At 46.7% G+C, this 19,959-nt stretch overlaps 1 protein-coding gene across 3 annotated transcripts in view; it reads right to left on the bottom strand.

Moving 5' to 3' along the window:
* Positions 1-722: 722 nt before the first annotated feature.
* WASF2 (WASP family member 2) overlaps positions 723-19,959 on the bottom strand; it is a 74,050-nt gene continuing 54,813 nt past the window's right edge. For all 3 annotated transcript variants that reach the window (XM_058718454.1, XM_058718457.1, XM_058718455.1), the window contains exons 3-9: positions 15,218-15,352; positions 14,540-14,693; positions 12,265-12,382; positions 11,111-11,241; positions 8,631-8,786; positions 6,249-6,763; positions 723-4,825 (exon numbers count right to left, since the gene is read on the bottom strand). In XM_058718454.1, coding sequence (XP_058574437.1) covers positions 4,668-4,825; positions 6,249-6,763; positions 8,631-8,786; positions 11,111-11,241; positions 12,265-12,382; positions 14,540-14,693; positions 15,218-15,352 — 1,367 coding nt within the window. In that variant the 3' untranslated portion in view covers positions 723-4,667. The remainder of the gene's footprint in view (positions 4,826-6,248; positions 6,764-8,630; positions 8,787-11,110; positions 11,242-12,264; positions 12,383-14,539; positions 14,694-15,217; positions 15,353-19,959) is intronic.

The following is a 19,959-nucleotide window of genomic DNA, read 5'->3' as shown; positions in this document are numbered from 1 at the left end:
CGCCAGTGGGTGACTCTCTCTGAACAGCAGGCGTGACCAGCAGTCACCAACCTTGCTCCCACCCCTCTTCCAGGGCCACCCCACTGCAGTCTGCGGGGCCCGGGACTGGGACTGGGTGTCTGCCCATAAATTACCCCCAGGGACAGTCACCCGCAGCAGCTGTGCTCGGAACAACCGTTGCTTCCTGGGTAGGTCATTTTTTTGGGTCAGAATATAAACCCAGCCCCTTCGCCTTCCCAGGCGGGAGAAGGGGCGTGCGGCAGCCGAAACTTTTTATCAGATTCCACTGAAAATCATTCTATTTAAGGTAAGTTGCTTGGGTCTGAGAGGCAGACAAGATGCCGGCCAGATGTTGGGAAGCAGTATCAGCATTCAGCCGGTGCTCTTCTCCTGCCTGATGAAATGGCCAACAGCCGGTCTCCCCCCCTGGCCCCACACACCCACCTCAGCCAGCTAGGAGGGCCTGGGGATCCGGCCTTCTGGGTCCCCCAACCTGGTCTCCTTCTAAACCAGAATGGTTTCCGCCCTTCATCTCCACCTCCCACACAGGGTATACCATCCAGAACCAGAGGCCTCCTGCTCCTGGAGCCCACCCACACTAGACTTCCCTCCAGAGCTCTGGCCACCACCTGTGGCATTCAATGTTGTCCCCTTCCAATCACTTTTCCCATTAGAAACAGAGAGACGTGCACATACACAGACACACGCACACACACCAAAGGTGGCTGAGTAGCTACAAAGACTTTATCAAATTATTTAAAATGTCGGCATTTACATATTCGCATGTATATATAAAATTGTTACATGGAATCCTCAGGTCATGGGGGTGCTAATGTGGTCCACACATGAGCCTGGCAGGGAAACAAATGAGGCCAGGCTTGGAGCCACGGGGCTTTAAAAAAAACAGGACATCCTCCTAAGGGCCTAAGAGGAGGAGTACAGCGAAGAGGAAAGGGTCACCTCAGGGGTTTGGTTTAACCTCACCCTCACAGATCTCTAACTGAATCTCCTTTCCCACCCTCAGGGGAAAGGGACCCATATCCAGACCATTTCCCTACAATGTTATAGGCCCACTCCCTAAAAATCGATGTGGCAAACATACCCAAGAATCCACTGGAATAGGTCCTTATAAATATATTTATATCAGAGAAAACAAGGCACTTTGGGAGCTTTACAGCTCACTCTCCTACATGTACATCATTCTAGACAGAAAGTAAAAATTGGTTAGTTTCTCAAGTGAGTTAACTGAGTTAAGTTAATACAATAACAGAATTGTTCCCTAGCCCTCACTGAGACACAATATGAGGCACAATCTCCTAGCGAAACCTGGTCCCAGGTATGCAGGACCCCAGTAGAGCTCAAAGCCTGATGCCCCCAGGAAGCCTGACACTTCTCTGGAGCAAAAGCCCCTTGCCCTGGGGGCACTGGTCCCCTCCCCAGGCCCTGAGGTCAGGTGAGGGGGGCTGCAGAGGGAGGCAGGCAGAGAGCCGAGCTGGGACACGGTGGGAATGCTTAAGCAGGGTCACCAAAGCCACAGAGACCTCAATCTGTCCAAGCTGGCGCTGCAGAGCCGGAGGATCGGCGCCACGGGAAGAGATTTCACATTAGCCCTGACAACACCGCCTCGGCTCTGCGGTGACATTGGCCAGGGTCGTTTCTGAGGGCGCTTGAGCTTCCGTTGGAGGCGAGCTGGAGCTTGGGCCAGCTGCTCTGAGCCCTCCAAGGGACTGCAGAGCCCACCCCCTCCCGGTAGCTGCTCCTTTGGAATGTAGTCATCTCACAAGCATGGCAAAGCCACAAGTCACTTCTGACACTGCCGAATGGAAGCTGGGTCCCTGGGCCACAGGAATGGGGGCAGGTCCCCTGGGCTGGGCAGGCCAGGGAAGGGAGGTGGCTCCTTGGCTTCAGAGCTTAAGAGTCCTTATGAGCCATTGCTCCATACTCCTACCAGCCTTGGCCCAGTTTAAATAATCACTAAACTTTGCATTCTACAATTACAGGATTCCAAAGACACACAATTACCTGCACAGGGTCCTTTATCATCTTAAAGGGCTCTGGGTTTAAAGAAGTTGGGTTTTTTGGGGGTGGGGGGGTGGGGGGATGCGCATATGCATAAATAGAGCCCAGAGGGCCTCTCGGCTGACTGGGTCCCCAGCCCCCAGAGCTGAGGAGGCTTCGCAAGGCCGGCTGCTACAAAGCACAGAGCTTGGCTGCATAGATTTTAATGAGAGCGTCAGGCAGAGCTGTGCTGTTGCTCTCCGGGACTTGCAGATCATTACCAAACCAGCTGTAGGATGAGAACACAGCACATCGAAACCCTAGGAGGTCACTGAGCTAATGATCTAATCCTACCTTCCGCAGGCAGTGCCCCCCCAACCCCCCCACCCCCGCTCCTGCCCCCAGCCCTTTCCAGGGCGGATTGTGTCCATTCCAGAAGCCAGGCCAACACCGCCCCCTTCAAGGTCAGAGCAGAATGATAGCAAGTGGCGCTGGCTCCCCCTTTTCCGGAAAGGAGGGGGATGGGGGTAATTTAGTCAAAGCCATTAGGCCCAAACCCTGGCCTGGCCAGGCCCCAGGACTCCTATTTGGGAGAACCACTGCCCTCCACCTGCCTCTCCAGCCACTGCTGGGCTGCAGCCAGGGGCACCTTCAACAGCCATTTTAGGGTTCTGAAGAAAGCACCTTCAGCTTCCAAAGTGCAAGGAGGGAAGCAAGGCGGGGGCACACACAGCTTGGTATGCTCAGCACTGTAGCAGGGTACCAGACCTGTGCCGCAGACACCTGATCTGGGGAGGGCGAGGAGGGTATATTCTGAAGCGGCCCCAGCAGGAGGACATGCTGGTCCCTACTGGCTCAGTCACCACGCCAGAGTTCAAGGAAAGAAGGCAGAGGGGGAGCATCCAGCCAGGGCACAGCGGTAGTACCCGTGATTACACACTCTCCTCAAGCCGGAGGGGTTTATGAGGGCTTTGGCAATTACTACAACCATTTGCTGTGCTGGGTAGAGACAGATCCTGTTTCTCTTTGTTTCAGGGCTCTGAAAGCTGGAGAAGCCAGGAGAAGCCGGTTTCAGCATAAGAGGCTACACAATAGTTAGGGCAGAAGAGAAGAAACCTCACTGTTGGCCAAAGCTGACCAGTTTTTTTCTGAATAATAGCACCTGTGTATTAGCTCTGGAAAGAGGGGGAGCGAGGGAGGGAACATCACTGCACGCAGTGAGGAGGGAGCTGGAAACAAGACCCAGAGCCCCTCTGCCTTTCAGCCCTCCTCACGGCTGCCAGGCCCCCCTAGGCAGCTACCTGCGGCAGCCGCCAGCCTGAGGGACTGAAGTTTCTACAGCTGGCAGAACCTATGCTTAAATTGGGGAAATAAAAAGGGGATGAGTTGCAGAGGAATTGAAAACAGCACCTGTCAAAGCTGCCTACCCCCTTCCTTCTCTCACTACCTCTGGTCCCCCAGAAGGATGGCTCCCAAGGCCATGTGGTTCAATGGTGATAGTAAAGGGGAAGCAAAGAATTTTAAGACAGGCTATAAGGGTCTGAGCAGCACTGACAGGCCTGGCACTGGCTCTGAGCCCTCCTACTGGGACCCCCACCTATGGGGTAAGGTCTGGAGTAGCACAGAGCCAAGACTGCTCTGCCTAGACTCCAGCAAGTCTGGAACCCCTACTTGGTTCCAGAAGACACAGGTGACTTGGAATGAGGAACTCTGGGCTCCAGTTCTGTCACCAATCATCTGTGTGACCTGGAGCAAGTCATTTCCCATGTCCAGATTTCAGCATCATCAAGAGGGCAGGATTCAAGGAGTTTACCATTCTTTCAGTCCTGCAGCTCTGAGTCTCTAAGCTTGATTCCTGACAGCTGGCAGAGGTCCACACACCAGTGTGTTGGGGCCAGTTTGGTCATGGATATTAGAGGTCTGAGCCGGGCTGTGGTGCCTAACGCACCTGGTAGTGAGGGAGGGACATTTAAGGGACACCTGGACACCACCCTCTGGAGAGGGAGCCTGGGAGGGAGGTGAAAACTTCAGCCTTTAGAAAGGCACAATTTCTGGGCAGATGGGGAGATGCTCCTTAGGGCCTGATGGCTCCTAGCATAAAGGGCATCCAGACATAGAGATAGCTTAGCAAAAGGTAGCTCACCCTGCTCACCAGGGCAAAAAGGTGTGGCAGGCAGTCTGGCTGCTAGGACGTGTGGCCTGCTCTGCCCTCTCAGTGCATGGGAAAAGGGGCTGGCCAAGTCCATGCAGGCATTAGGACCAGAAGATGGCTCGTATTATTCAAAGGGTAAGGGTAAGGGTAAGGATTCTGGAAGAAGACCACAGTTGAAAATGGCTCCTAGGGGAAGGCACCAACTCCAATCTAAGCCCAATCAAAGGGATCTGCTCTGGAGTTTTCCTTCTCTTCAATATGCAACAGTCACTTGAAGGGAAGAGGGAACATCTCAGCTACTGAACCTCAGGAGCCCCACAGGGCCTGACTATGGGGAGACGGGAAAATATATGTTGATTTGGAGGAAGCACTTGGATATATCTTTGGTTGCTTCAGAAAAGGCTTTGGCCCCTTGAAATTGTTTTTTCCTCCCTCTTTCCCCCCATTGGACTGTTGGGATAGGCATCAAAGGCAGCAGCAGGAAAGAAAAAGGAGGTGGGAGAGCAGGCAGAAAGAGTTAATCCGACCAGTCGTCCTCGTCAAACTCAGAGGAATCATCTTCCGAGTCACTGTACTCCACAGCAATTCGACGTGACAAGATGGTGGCCACATCGTTGCCCACAACATCTCTCTTCTCTTGTTCCTGCTGCTCCTCAACCTTTCGCAGCTGAAAGCCTGGTGAGAGAGAGAGAAAGAAGGAGAGAGAGAAGGGTTCAGAAGGTGAGTAGGTCTCAGAATCCACACAGGACTGAGGAAGGGGGAGTGGCTACTGGTGGGTGAAGTATGGGGAAAGGAGGAAGAAAAAAAATCCTCTGGAAGAGCAAAGAGAGAAAGGGGGAAGCAAGAAAAGACAATGAGGGTTTATACAATTCTGGCCCTAGTGCTGTAGGCATGTTGGAGAGGAAGGCTGCCATCCTTTCCAGTTTCCATGCCGTCAGGCTGGTGAGGCCGGTACTTCTCAAGAGGCTCTGAGTGGGGAGTGGCCACCATACCGCACCAAGTGGGCACTCAGTCTGCTCAGTTCATCGATTATCACGGAGCTCAGCTGCCCCAACTTGTCTCCTCCAGACAATCCTTCAGTTCCAGGAGGCTCACACACAGAAGAAACCACTCTAACCCCTAGGGACCAGACCTGACCTCTGACAGAAAGAGAATAAATGCTCCACAAGGGTCAGACGATGATGAGGGAGCACAGAAAGGTGGGGAAGGAGACAAAGAGGGAGGGGATAGGAGAAAAAGGGGAGAAGGACAGGGTGAGAAAGGGGGAAAGAGAGAAGGAAAGAAGGATGTGAAAGGCACAAAAGTGGAGGAGAGGGCCATGATGGAGTCTGGCCAGAGAAGTACCTTCTAGGGAGTAGTGATGCTTGTTTTTTTCCGGGGCACAAAATGAATGCAAACACATGCAAAGCATGTATTTTCAAGGAGTTCAAAGACCCCAAGTTAAGAACACATTACTTATTTTCACGACCCCGATATATCAAGAGTCACATGCTCTTCTAAGTCAGTCTAGGAACCCTAAGAATCCTTTAGTTTTTAATTTAAAAAAAATTTTTTTTTTAACATTTATTTATTTTTGAGACAGAGAGAGAGCATGAACAGGGGAGGGGCAGAGAGAGAGAGGGAGACACAGAATCTGAAACAGGCTCCAGGCTCTGAGCTGTCAGCACAGAGCCCGATGCAGGGCTCGAACTCACGGACCATGAGATCATGACCTGAGCCGAAGTCGGATGCTTAACCGACTGAGCCACCCAGGCGCCCCTAGTTTTTAATTTTTTAATAGGCTCCACACCCAACGTGGACTCAAACTCAACGACCCTGGGAACAAGAATCGGATGCTCTACTGACTTGGGTAGAGTACCAGGTGCCCCAAGAATCCTTTACTTCACACCAAGGTGGAAAGAAATCTAAATCTCTGTTATTTTCAGAGCGAAGCCTTTCTTTAGGCTGATCTGAAGCCTGAGGTCCCTCCCAATCCCTCCCCACCTAATGAAAGCTATTTCCTGGGAAGGGCACAGAACCCCTAGCCCACCCTCCAATCAGTCATCCCGGCTGCAGAAAGACAAGACTTCATGGCCCCGGACCCAGCACTGGGAATTACCTTGACGTATGGCTGAAAGTAAGTCACTGCGGGCATCGCTCACAGGAGGCAAGGAGGACTTAGGCTTGGTGGCATCGGCAAGTGGTGGGGGTGCAACAGGCTGGTCATCCACACCACTGAAAGGGAGAGGAGGGGGCCCCGGAGGAGGGGGAGGAGGCGGAGGAGGAGGTGCGCCTATCACTGGTTGGGACAAGGGAGGTGGTGGCAGAGTCGGGTAGTCAGCTGCGGGCGGTGGGGGAGGAGGTGGAGGGGCAGCAAAATTGGGGTGAGGTGGGAAAGATGGGGGTGAAGGTGGTGGTGGGGTCCCCGGAGACCCAAATCCTCCAGGCGGTGGTGGGGGTGGAACGCCCATCACTGGAGGTGGAGGTGGAGGAGCAGGTGGTGGAGCAAACCCGGGTTTGGAGCCTGGAGGAGAGCCCAGAGGAGGCGCTGGTGGTGGATGGCTTGGGCTGACCACACTGGATCTTTTGGGTCCAGCTAAACCGGACCCTCTTTGGTTGCTGTCTACGGGGCAGCTAAAAGGACACAGAAAGAGACCCATCATCACTCTCAGCATGTGAACATCCACCTCTAATTAAGCTTATCTACGAGCCTAGGTTCATTTCAGTTGACTATTATTTCATTTTAGCTCAAATAGAAAGAAAAACCCGAGAATGGTTAGAACAAACCAACAATGCAATGGGGCAGCCTGGTAATGTAATGAGCTTTCATCAACAGAGGAATATAAGCAGAAATTGAGAATAACTATTTGAAAGAAGTAGACTAGGATTCCTCTACCAGGTAAGGGTTAGCCAAGGTCATCTCTTAGGTCCTCCTCAAACCTTTCAGCTTTCCAAGGGAAGGCACCCTCCTGAACCCTCCTCTAGGAGGAAGAGTCTGTTTAATCCTAGAGCTGGGGACCAAGAAGGCATGCAAAAGAAATTTAAAACAACACCCACTCACTGGGCTCTATTCCTCAGGCTACTGTCATTCACCAGATCTTGTGAGGGCAGGAAACCCAAGCCAAGCTGACCAATCTGAGCAGGGTACAGATTTAGGCAAATGTACCTCCAGCGTTCATGTGGAAAAACCTGACAGGGATGAGGATCTGAGGGTCAGCAGAGATGGGAAATGAATGTGCCACTCATTTAACTCATACTGAATTGAAGCTAAGTAAAAAAGTAAAAGATAAGTTGGTGATCTCTATCTGTTCCAGTATAGCTAAACAGTTAAGAATATAGGCTCTGCAGACAGAATGACCTGCTTTCCAATCATGGCTCTGCTGTGCAACCTTAGGTAAGTTCACTGACCTCTTTGTGCCTTACCATTCACTCATCTGTAAAATGGGTACCTAGCTCAGGATGATTGTTGTGAGGATTAGGCAACATAGAAGGTGTTTGGCATAATGCCTGGCACCTAACAAACACTTAAAAAAAATGTTAATCATTTCTATTATCTAGACAGACTTCACTGAAGTTATTTTACTGGTCCTGGCCTGGATTTGGAACACACATTTTGTACTTTAAAAAAAAAAAAAAAAAAGTTTATTCTGAGAGAGCGAGCGAGCACACATGAGCAAGAGAGGGAGGGGCAAAGAAAGAGGAGAGAAAGAATCCCAAGCAGACTCTATGCTGTCTGCACAGAGCCCAACGTGGCACTTGATCTCACAAACCGTGAGATTATGACCTAACCCGAAACCAAGAGTCAGATACTTAACTGACTGAGCCACCTAGGCATCCCTCGTCGTCTTTTTTTTTTTTTTTTTAAGATTTTATTATTTTTTTTTATTAAAAAACCTTTTTTTTAACATTTATTTATTTTTCTTTTTTCCAACGTTTTTTTTTTTTTTTTTTTTTTTAATTTTTGGGACAGAGAGAGACAGAGCATGAACGGGGGAGGGGCAGAGAGAGAGGGAGACACAGAATCGGAAACAGGCTCCAGGCTCCGAGCCATCAGCCCAGAGCCTGACGCGGGGCTCGAACTCACGGACCGCGAGATCGTGACCTGGCTGAAGTCGGACGCTTAACCGACTGCGCCACCCAGGCGCCCCAACATTTATTTATTTTTGAGAGACAGAGAGAGACAGAGCATGAGCATGGGAGGGGAAGAGAGAGGGGAGACACAGACTCTTAGCACAGAGCCTGACGCAGAGCTCAAACTCACAAACCGTGAGATGGTGACCTGAGCCAAAGTCAGACGCTTAACTGACAGAGCTACCCAGGTGCCCCAAGATGTTATTTTTTAAAGTAATCTCTATACCCAAGATGGGGCTCAAATTCACAACCCTGAGATCAAGAGTTGCATGCTCTACAGACTGAGCCTGTTCAGGCACCCTAAGGAACACATATTTTGTTCTTGAGTATGTAACCACTCAAAGTAGACAGAAGAGATAGCATCATTTACCTGAACTCTACGGGTGGGGGAGGCAAGCTGTCCTCAGAGAAGGAAGGAGAAGGTGGAGAAGTGGAATCTGACTGCGGTGGTGGTGGGTAGCTGCTTCCATCCATATTTTCAACAGAGCCAATACTGCCATTCTGGTACACCAAGGTGGGCGGATACCTGCCAATGAACCCAATGCCAAAACAGTCATTTAAAAAGTGTGAGTGAGGGGCGCCTGGGTGGCTCAGTCGGTTGAGCGTCCGACTTCAGCTCAGGTCACGATCTCACGGTCCGTGAGTTCGAGCCCCGCGTCGGGCTCTGGGCTGATGATGGCCCAGAGCCTGGAGCCTGCTTCCGATTCTGTGTCTCCCTCTCTCTCTGACCCTCCCCCGTTCATGCTCTGTCTCTCTCTGTCTCAAAAATAAATAAACGTTATTAAAAAAAAAAAAAAGTGTGAGTGATACGCTCATGCTTTTTTAAGCGACTCCACAAAAGTGCATTTGATACAAAAGCTATTAGGAAGAAAGAAAGAATAAAATTCCACATAAAATTCTGAAATTTAATTTTAGGACTAAATTCTGGATTAAAATTTAGGACTAAATTCTATTGTTAAATGTCTCCCAACCCAGATAATCAAAACCATGCCGTTCCTTTCCCAGTGCTGGTTGGCTTTGGCAAACCCAGCAGTTGTTTTAAATTCTCTCCCAAATGTTAAGAGCAGCCTATACCCAAATCCCAAAGTCTGTCTTGTGGCAAAGGGCAAAGCCAAGCCCCAAGGCTAGTGAGCTGTAAACACGTGACTGGCACACAGCCTCGTTTGGAGGTCAGCAAGCCTCTGGAGTACTCAAAGGCCAAGGAGGCATTTGATTGCAAAACCAAGCTGAGGACAAATGCAAGTTGCTGTGTGGTAGCTAGACTCGGTCTCCCTGCCAGGTCTCTTATCCAACACAACAAGCTGCCAATTTAAGTAAGGTGCTAGGGCCTGTGCCTCATGAAAACCTGTCCCCCAGAGCACTGGGCCTTGGGTGAACAACAAACCTCCAAATGAGCATAAATACACCAACTAGCAGCTAGCAAAATATGGTTGGTTCCGCTCCACCTCCCCCTTCTCTCCACCACTGCTGGGTTCTAAAGAACTCATTGCAAACAGACTCCAGGAGAAGAGAGTTGAAGAGAACTAACAAATCAAATGATGCTCTGATGCAGAAAATCCCCAAAGCCCGGACCCCTGTAGGCTTGGCACATCTCTTTATAGGTTCCCCAACAAGCATATCCAGGTAGGCCAGCCATGTGGCCTGATCCCAAACTTCTTGGACAAGAGGAAAATGGGAGGCAAAGTCCTTGTTTTCACCAGCCCCATTCCACACCCACAAAAACAACAAAAAACAAACACGTAATAGTTGGCATTCTGAACGTGCAAGATTCTGGCCTTAGAGTCCCAGAACCTGAGACAAGGCCTGACTGAACAAGATGGGACCATGGAACAAAATGGCCCCTTTTACTTGGAGTTGAAGGTAAGGAAGGTGCCCTCAGGGCTGATCTCCCTGTAGAAAGGTTCATTTTTTCTCACACCACCTTCATCACTCTTTAAAACAAATCTCTTAATCCAGGAAGAACAAGTGTCAGAAGTGTCAAGATTTTCAAAAGTCAAGATTTTCATGGTAGAGTTATTCCTAAAAGCAAGAACAACTCAACTCTTTCCTTTTATCATTCCTAGACACCCGGCATGGGCTGGCATCGTTCTCCGACAGCCAGGATGCAATGTATTTAGAGGAAAAACCAGGGCAACATTCATGCCAAGCAGTCGTGGTAACTTGGCTTTGAATGTCACACAGGTCGGACATCAGGATAAGCATCAAACCAAGCTCTAAAACCATTTTTTTCCTTTTAAACCTCCAGTGTGATTTGGTATTGGGAAATGGGTCAGACTGACATCTACTATTTCCCCATGGAGATATATAGCCTCAATACTGGCCAAGCGACCTTTCCCACACTGTCTCTGAGGTCTGCTTTCAGTCCCTTGGCCAGCCTCTCTCCCGAGACTGACAAAGGCTGACTGAAAAGTTGCTTTGGTGATGTGCACAAATCCTCTGCCTGGCCCTCTCCGCTCCTGTGAAATGCCCAGCCCTTAGGCACGACCTTCAAATCAAAGCTGTGGAGGCAAAGGGCTCCCAAGACCACTTTTCTTCTCTTTCCAGTCTTTTCTTTGAGGCCCACAGACATACTAGTGTCTGGCAGAGCAAGGGCACTAGAAGCCATGGGTTTTCTTTTCCAGACTACTACAGTCACTTCATTTAAACTGCTGCATCTCTTGATTTATTTAGCAAATTTTAATCACCAGATGGATGTGCTTTAAGGTAGCTGATTAATAGTGGTATGATCTATGCCACACGGCCAGACTTCAGAGGGGTGTGAAAGGTGTCACACCAGAGCTGTTAGGCTGTTGCCCCCAGGTCCCCAGGCCTTTCAAAGAATGCTACCAATATGACGAAAGCATCACCTACCCAGAAGGCCCCAGCTTTTCTTTGGATTCCACAAATTCTTGTCCCATCTTCATTTTCTCCCACTCTTCCTTACGTGTCTTGATTTTACGTGGATTTACATTCCCTCGATTTGGATTATCTTTCTTTTCTTTCTATAAGGATAAGAAACAGAAAAGCCTTTGTAAAACATTTTCCAAAGTTCATTAAAATTCCACCAGGTTTCATGGATGCAAAGAGATGATTTGCCTGGACAACACACGGTAACTAGAGAATTTATAGAATTGCTCGTTTGGGAATGACCTAGAGTCATCTAGTCCAAACCACCTCCCAAAGTCAAACACATTCACTCAATCCCACACTCAGACACCTCTACAGATGGGAAACTCACTACCTCTTTGGGTAGCTCACTGATGTTTCTGAGCAGCTCTAATTGTTAGGAGGTTAGTAAAAAAGCTATTTGTTACTCGCTCTGCCACAAAGGTCAGTCAACAGAGATGAGGAGTAATAACAGCCGTAAATATCTGGGACAGATATAAGGAAATAGTTAACAAAACAAAATAAAACAACCAAGGCAGAATTCCTCGGCCTGTGCAGCTGCACTAGCCCCTGGCGCTCTCTTGGGCCTCCCAGCAGACATGCTAATGGGATTGTGAGGTAGCCACCAGTAGGTCATATGCTTAAACGCATCACTGGAGGTCTAGGGGAAGGGAGCACCTCCCAAAACTAAGTCTATGCCTTCACCCCACCCTACCGAATCAGTAGTGAAGGTGTTAAACTGTTCCTGTTTGTAAATCAAACACTGTAGGGCCCTGTGCTGATCTCTGAGAAATGAGCTGCAAAACTGGCGGGGAAGGGACTAGCCTAGCTTGAGTGTCCAGCAGAGTCAGGTGCAAATTGCAAGAGAAATAAATGGTGAATAGAAAAGTCAATTTCTAAAACTCAGCCTGAATATACTCAATTGTTAATAGCGCTAGGGGGAACAAACACATTTTTGGTGTGATTTATACTTTCATCTTGGTTGTGCTTGGAGTGGACACATTTTTTAAAGAGTTTCACCTGGCATCCAAGCAAGCAGCCACTTGGAATGATTACTTCATATAAGACTGGCTTCCTTTTTATCCCCCCTCCACAATCGTGCCTACTGATGTGTAGAACAGAGGCCCCTTTCCCCTCACCCTATGCTTTCTCTTCTCTTTCATGATATCCTTGGTGTCCTGCAGCATCTTCTCCTTCCAAAGATCAAAGAAGTACGAAGGGTCTGTGTAGAATTTGAGTGCCTCTTTCCCATCGTCCCTGGGATAGAAATGAAGACAAGTAGCTGTCAGTAGACAGATGAGCTCCCAACCAAATCCGATATTCCAAATACCTACCAGTTAGCAGTTTTTACACTGAGGAATCAAGAAGTCATTCAAATCGACTGCATATTTCCTCTTCCACACCAGCATTCCAATGCCCCCTGAATGGCGCCTCTTTATTTATCTGGCTTTTTAAGAAACTTAGCCTTACTTTCAATTCCTGATAGAGGAATTTGCATGGTCAGGGCAAGAATGGGCTAGAGCAGCAGGGATCCTGATTATTTCTAATGATCTGCATGGCTACAGACATTCCCCCTGAGGACATCCTGATATCCTGGCACACCAGAGGGGATTTCTGCCATTGGTTCCCCTTCCCCCACCAATTCCCCAGCACTCTCTAGGAAGCATTAGTGGCTTCCCACCCACATGAAACCTATGCACATATGTGCAGGTTCACATGTGTACATTATGTATACATATATATACATGAAAGCATTTATGTGTGCAGCTGTTATTCCTCTGTAAAAACAGGTAACCACAGCAATCCACCTTCTTGCTCCCTTCTAGAATAGCTCAGCACCCCCCACCCAACCCCCCAACCACAAGGGGCCCCCAGTGAAAACACATGGCCAGCTGTTTTATGATAAGATTGAATTACCATCTTTTAGTGGCTGTGACAGAAGTACAGAGAGAGCTACTGAGTGTCCATGTAAGGGTTACCTGCCAGACTTGATGTTCCTGGTTGGAATCCTGCACTTTGGCATGACTTAAGTCTCTCTCACTTTCTAAAAAGTATGTGCTAGGTAGGGGTGGACATTTATTTTAGCACTATTCTAAACTAGAAAGGATTAGAAAGGCAATTCCATTCCCTGGCCTCCAATCCTGTCACAACACACAGAAAGCATTTCCAAATCCAACACTAATGATTTTTATATTAAATCTTATTCTGAGTTAGCTACACCATTGCTCATTTCTGTTAGGCCAAATCTAGATAATTGAGAGGAGAATAAGTAAGAAAATACCATTAACTGGAAAATAAACTTGTCTTAATATCATTTGTTTACCCTATCCTATCACACAAGCCCTTTGTCGTATGTCATACTCCCTTCAATATCAGGTGTACACTCCCTTCTTGCCCTGAAACCCCTCTGCCCAAATCCAACTTGATAAATGATGGAGGCTACAGAGTCAAATCTCTGCCCTGCTCTGCCAGCTAGCCCCTTTGAAAGCCAAGGTGCAAACATAATTTTACGCAGTAATAATGCAGGATAGATGCTATGTGCTTTTATCCTGTGTGAATAGCTACCATGCTCCTATTCCAGGCTCCCTGGATCAGGTGGGTGTCCTTGAGTTTCACACACACATTCTACTTTGCAGTATACCCATGTCTCACAGAAGACATCTGCCTCCAGCTATCTGTAATTACTTTTTACCTGTTCCAAAGATATTTATGGATACAAGCAAGATAAATATTCGCTTTCTGCCCCTGCTCAGTGTTTTTTTGCAGGATGATCACACTACAGACCACTGGAGGGGGGAAGGGCTTTAAGCTGTCTATAAGGCTACCTTCTTTCTCAAGTTTAGCTGCAGCAGCATAGGTCTTTGCAGAGGGGAGTGTCGAAAGGATGTTCTAAACAAAGTAAAGACACTCATTTGGAAGGATACCAATTATTCCTTAAGCTCTGAAGGACCCTCAGGGCCCAGAGCAGCCAGTCCACAAAGCTAGCCCCACTAACACACCCAAACATCTGGTAATCTAGTGGTTTCTGAGTAAGTGGGAGCCTTGCTAGAATGCTGCCCCTGGGATGCATGCTCTAGGACTGCCTTGTAACAAAGTCCTTTTGGTTCTATAATAACTAAATTCCTTGGACAGAATCCAAGATGGACCTGGCTTACACCAAATTAAACTCTGCAGCATGCAATGTTATGGCAAACTTTCAATACATATTATATTTACTATGAATTTCAGAAACCAAACAATAATAAGTGACAAGTGTTTATATGGTAAATATTAGCTTCTGCTGCCACAAACAACTCTGGGGTAGGTAGTAAGCTTTTTGATACAATCCTCTAATGTAAACATCTTTAAATAAAAAGACACTCTAGTGCTGTTAACCACAGGTTGAAAAAGGGAGGAACTAACTAGCCAGGTTACCTGTAAGGGGTAAGATTGTTGAGAGGTGGAGGAGTATCACAGGTGTTATATGTTTCTAAGACAGGTACTGGGAGAGAGTTTCTGTCAAAAAGCTTCTGGTCTTGAATGGTAGAGCTTCTGAAGGCCTTTCGGGTGTTGATTCCTTGCAGTGACACTGAGAGAAGATGGAAGGCATTAGAAAATGGACGACAGGCTATTTGAGCAAACACTGAGTCACACCAGTCTGAGAGGCCTCAGCTGCTGCGTTTCTTGGCTGCGGCTGTCTGCAGCCAGGTTTTTTTTCCTCCCCCTCTGGGGAAGCCCCACAAGGCTGTCAGCAGCCCAGCCATTTCACGACTGAACAAAATGAGGCAACACAAAGGTTTACTATGTGGCCAGATCTAGCAGGCCTCTCCTTGGGAGGAATGAATCTTCCAAGTACTTTTATGGTAACAAAATACGACTGGGGGAGGGGGCATTTGAGCAAGAATTGGGGGAATGGGAGAGAGGGAGTGTGTGGGGGTGTGGTAGAGCTAAAAAGGTTTCTTTACACCACCCAGGCTTGTGTCATTTCAAAGCAGAACTCCATAGGTCTCTGTGATTTTTCCCTTTACTTTTTTATAAATCAGGAAAAAAAAAAAAAAAAACTCTAAGAAACTGCTCGGCAAAGCCTGCAAATGCTGAGCTCAGCTTCCTTACCTTCTTCTTCCTTGGGATCCAGCTGAGTGACTTTAACTTGTAGGCGGTCGACCCTCTCAGCAAGGGAGCTTACCCGAGAGGCAAAGGTATTTGCCTGAGTAAAGAGCTCTCCAACAATGTCCTCTGCATATTTACCTGAAAGAGCAAAGAAACCAAGTCACTAGTGCATAAAAATGACATAAATGGTTAGAAAAACTGGCTACTATAGATTTTACTCCCCACCTCCCCAACACATGCACACACCCCCTAAGATGGTTTGGGTTACATGCAGATGCTTGCTCTTCATAGATAGAGAGTTTGAGCAGTCCATAGTTTGAGCAGTCTGCTTATGTTCTCTAATAGTCTTCTTGGCAAACTCTGAACAGTCACGAACTCAATGCAGGATGAATAATACCAAAAGGTGCAATACAAAAAATTAATCCTGGAAGAGCAGACAATATGTAGACATATGCCTACAGCCCTTACCCCCTTGCTGCTTGGTAAAAGCACCTTATAAAATGGTTCTGGGAAACAGACTGGGAGTTACAAGGACCTTGTAGGTGTCTACCATTAACATGAAAAATAAGAAATTACATCCTCAATGGAGCCTCCAAAGTACATTCAACAACCATGATGAGTTGTGGTATCTTCGAGGGGCCTTGAACTTATCAACAATTCACAGCACAGACTTATAACTTCTTCTAAGGGGTGAGAAGGTTATCTTATGTTTTATAACACACAACTTTGGAAGTCTTTGCTTTAGGTTATAATCCTTCAAATTTACATCTCAAGGAAGAAGTGAAAAGCTGAAACTTTCAAGCCCTCCCAGAAAACCAACACACCAGTGGTCTCTTTCTGCAATATCTTATTTTTTTAGAAAAAGAAAAGAGTTCGTACTTTCAACCCTGGAATGCAAGGAGAATTTGCAGCCAAAGAAACCGAACAGCAATTTGACACTACCTCCATATTGTCATTCTAAGCCACAAAGCACATTCTTGCTAGGAATGAAAAGTGGTACATATGAATAAATATATCATCTGAGTTTCTTAACTTGCAAGGTGAAGGTAGGCAGAAGTCACTGTGCCCAACCAAAAAAACTATTGAGAACTATTTTAAGTAGGCTCTGATTCTTAGCTTTGAAACTACATGTATGCTTAGTCCACACTTGAGGGGAAAAATATTAGTCAAAAGGCCAAAACTGCACCTTCAGGGTGAACTAACTACAGCTCACCTTCCCAGTGTAACCTGGAGAGTAAGGATAAGACCAATCAACAGCATATTTTGAATTGCTGGTAAATTTAGTCGATAAGGAGTTTCTAATCAAGGAAGGAACAAGTCTTTGCACACTGAACGATTGTGCGATTTAAACAACCATGGGAAGCTCCTGGGCTCAAAGAACACAAATTGGCAGAGGATCCTATCTGATCCCTGTCCATAATACAGCTAAGTCCTATAAAGACCATACTGCATCATGTTCAACCAGGTAATGGAAAACTGATTGGAAAGCTAAAGCAGAGAAACATGCAGCATTATGTGTGGAAAATAGACCAGGCTCAAAAATATCTGTTAACCAGGGCACCTGGCTGGCTTAGTTGGCAGAGTATGCGACTCTTGATCTCGGGGTCATGAGTTCAAGACCATCTTGGGCATGGAGATTAGTTCAAACAAAACAAAACCTCAATCAATCAATCAATCAATCAATCAGTCAGTCAACCGATGAGCTATTCTGGAGGAAAAGAAAACCTCAAATCAACCCACCCTTAGGTCACCAAGAGAGTACCCAGGATTTTCTCAGTGAAGGGAGTAGTGGTAACGTGAGTAGTGGCTGAATGTGGCACAGTGATTTTCAAGATAAAATCTTACCCCCAACATATAAACATGCTAACGTTGAGAATGCTGTTTGAAGTGGGAGTGAGGTGGTGTGAAGGTTTCCCCACTGTCACATCATCCCCTCAGGCCCTGGGCCTACTCAGAACTACAAGATGATGTATGGAAAAAGCAGCAGACTTCAATCAGAAAAGTCTGGATTTAAGTCTCAGTTCTTTCTATTTATACCTGTGTACTCTTCAGCAAGTCACAATGTCTCAGCCTCAGTTTCCTCATCTGTAAAATGGGGATAACTGTATCAACCTTACTAAACTGTCATAGGATTAAACAAGCTAAAAATGTAAGTTGTTACAACGAAGTTCTCCCTTATACTGCTCAACCACATCAGATGACTTTCAAGAGTGTATCTAAATATCCTATTTTACACTTACAAGAAATTTAAGATATAATTCCAGTCAGTAATATGATAGCCCCTATTCTTCAAGTACTAAAAACTACTCCAATCTCTGAAAACAGAAGTGTGATACTTATATAGGAGAAAACCAAAGCGCCTTGTTCAGAGTAAAATTTCATTCAGATTACCAAGATACACCCACTATCACATCAGGACATTCATAATAGTTATCAAACACATTTTGCAAAAAAGAATCCAGAAGCAGTCTTTAATTTATTTTTTCCTTAGCAGGACTCTTCAAATGAAAGCCTATGTGGAAATGAACAGGTAAAACTGATTTTTAAAACTGTGAAGTTGCTCTTGTTGAAGTCTGAGTGGGAGTCTTGGAGCCCCCAGGGGCATGGCCCCAGTATGCTCAGAAAACCCAGTATCATAGCATGATTTCTTCAACGTGTTTTTTTTTTTTTTTTTTTTTTGGGACAGAGAGAGACAGAGCATGAATGGGGGAGGGGCAGAGAGAGAGGGAGACACAGAATCGGAAACAGGCTCCGAGCCATCAGCCCAGAGCCTGACGCGGGGCTCGAACTCACGGACCGCGAGATCGTGACCTGGCTGAAGTCGGACGCTTAACCGACTGCGCCACCCAGGCGCCCCTCATAGCATGATTTCTTAATGACCCAAGTGGGGGTTCCATTCTACCAGGTGGTCAGGATACTAATTCAAAAGTGCAGGCTGGCTGGGCTGTGTCTATATCTCCTAAGATATGGCAACCTAGTATGTGAAATGCCAATCTCCCTGCACTGAGGGAAAATAAAAATTCTGGATATGCTATCATGCAGCAATCCAAGGCTGTGGAATTTTTAATTTTATGCCTTATCCACTCCATAATCACACTTTGCCTACTAGGCCAAGAACTTTGGGCTACAGCACACGAAGACAAGGTCATGACTATGAAGTACATATGAACTTGTCCCTGTGCCACTCTCTGCTAGATGAAATACTAGTCATCTTTGGAGGCCTGGTGTGAATCTACCCTCTTCTAAGAAGCATTCCCTAACTCTCCCTATACCCCCACACCATGCACTGAATCCCCATACAGAGTACTACTTCCTTCCCTGTGTTCTCTGTGCACTGACAGCATGGAATGGTGGAGAGAACACAGGCATGCATCATTCAACAAACATTTACTGAGCTTCTACTGGGTGCCAGATTCTACACAAGATAAAACACTGGGGTTCAAGGATAAACAAGACGTGATTTCTGCCTTCAGAGAACTTTTAATTTAGTATAAGAGATACAGAAAAGTTTCAACACAATGTGGCAAGTAATGATATAGCTCAGAGGAGCACTTAGTCCAACCTAGAAGAGATCCTTGAGCTAGGCCTTGCAAGAGCAGCTGCAAGGATGGTGAGGGTACTCCAGGCAGGAAACAGCAAGGGCATCGCATGCAAGTATGAGAGTATGATCTCTCTCACAAATACTATAAGTGATAAATCATTCTTCCTTCCTTTTCCCCCCTCTTTTCCTTCTTTCTCATTAAAAAAAAAAATCTTTTAAAAAGATTATAAAATGGGAGGGGTGCCTGGGTGGCTCAGTCGGTTGGGCATGCGTCCGACTTCAGTTCAGATCATGATCTCATGGTTTGTGAGTTCAAGCCCTGCGTCCTGCTCTGTATGACAGCTCAGAGCCTGGAGTCTGCTTCCGATTTTGTGTCTCCCTTTCTCTCTCTGCTCCTCCCCTTCTCATGCTCTCTCTTTCCTTCAAAAATAAATATTAAAAATTTTTTTAATAAAATAAAAAATAAAAGGATTATAAAATGGGAGAAGATGGATGGCAGAAAATGAGATTTGAAAGGAAGGCGGGTCTTGAAAAGTCTTGAATGCCAGGCCAAGAAACTTAAACAATTCCACAGTGAGGAACAGGGGAGACTTCTAACATTTGCACTCTTATGTACATACATTTATTTTTTGTTCATTCATTCATTCGAGTAGGGGAGCAGGGAAGGGGATAGGGAGAGGGAGAGAGAGAATCTTAAGCAGATTCCTCAGGGCTCGATCTCAACAGCTCAGGGCTCATTATCATAATCTGTGGGATCATGACGTAGGCCGAAACCAAGAGTTGGACGTTTAATCGACTGAGCCACCCAGGCACCCTTGTACTCTTATTTTTAAAACACTTTTGGGGCACCTGGGTGGCTCAGATGGTTAAGCATCTGACTCTTGATTTCGTCTCAGGTCGTGATCTCATGGTCATGAGATGGAGCTCTGTGTTAGGCTTCATGATGAGTGTGGAGCCTGTTTGGGATTCTCTTTCTCTGCCCTTTCTCTGCTCTCTCTCAAAATAAACAGACATTAAAAAAACAAAAAACAAAAAACTTTTAAATTGCAAAAGTTAACACAGACTTAACTTTTATTTTATTTTTTTATTTTTATTTATTTTTTTTTTAATTTTTTTTTTTTAACGTTTATTTATTTTTGAGACGGAGAGAGACAGAGCATGAACAGGGGAGGGGCAGAGAGAGAGGGAGACACAGAATCCGAAA

The sequence above is a fragment of the Neofelis nebulosa genome, chromosome 2, assembly GCF_028018385.1.
Source record: "Neofelis nebulosa isolate mNeoNeb1 chromosome 2, mNeoNeb1.pri, whole genome shotgun sequence".
Lineage (NCBI taxonomy): Eukaryota > Metazoa > Chordata > Mammalia > Carnivora > Felidae > Neofelis > Neofelis nebulosa.
The sequence above is the reverse complement of the archived record's forward strand: the minus strand, read 5'-3'. Positions and strand labels throughout refer to the sequence as shown.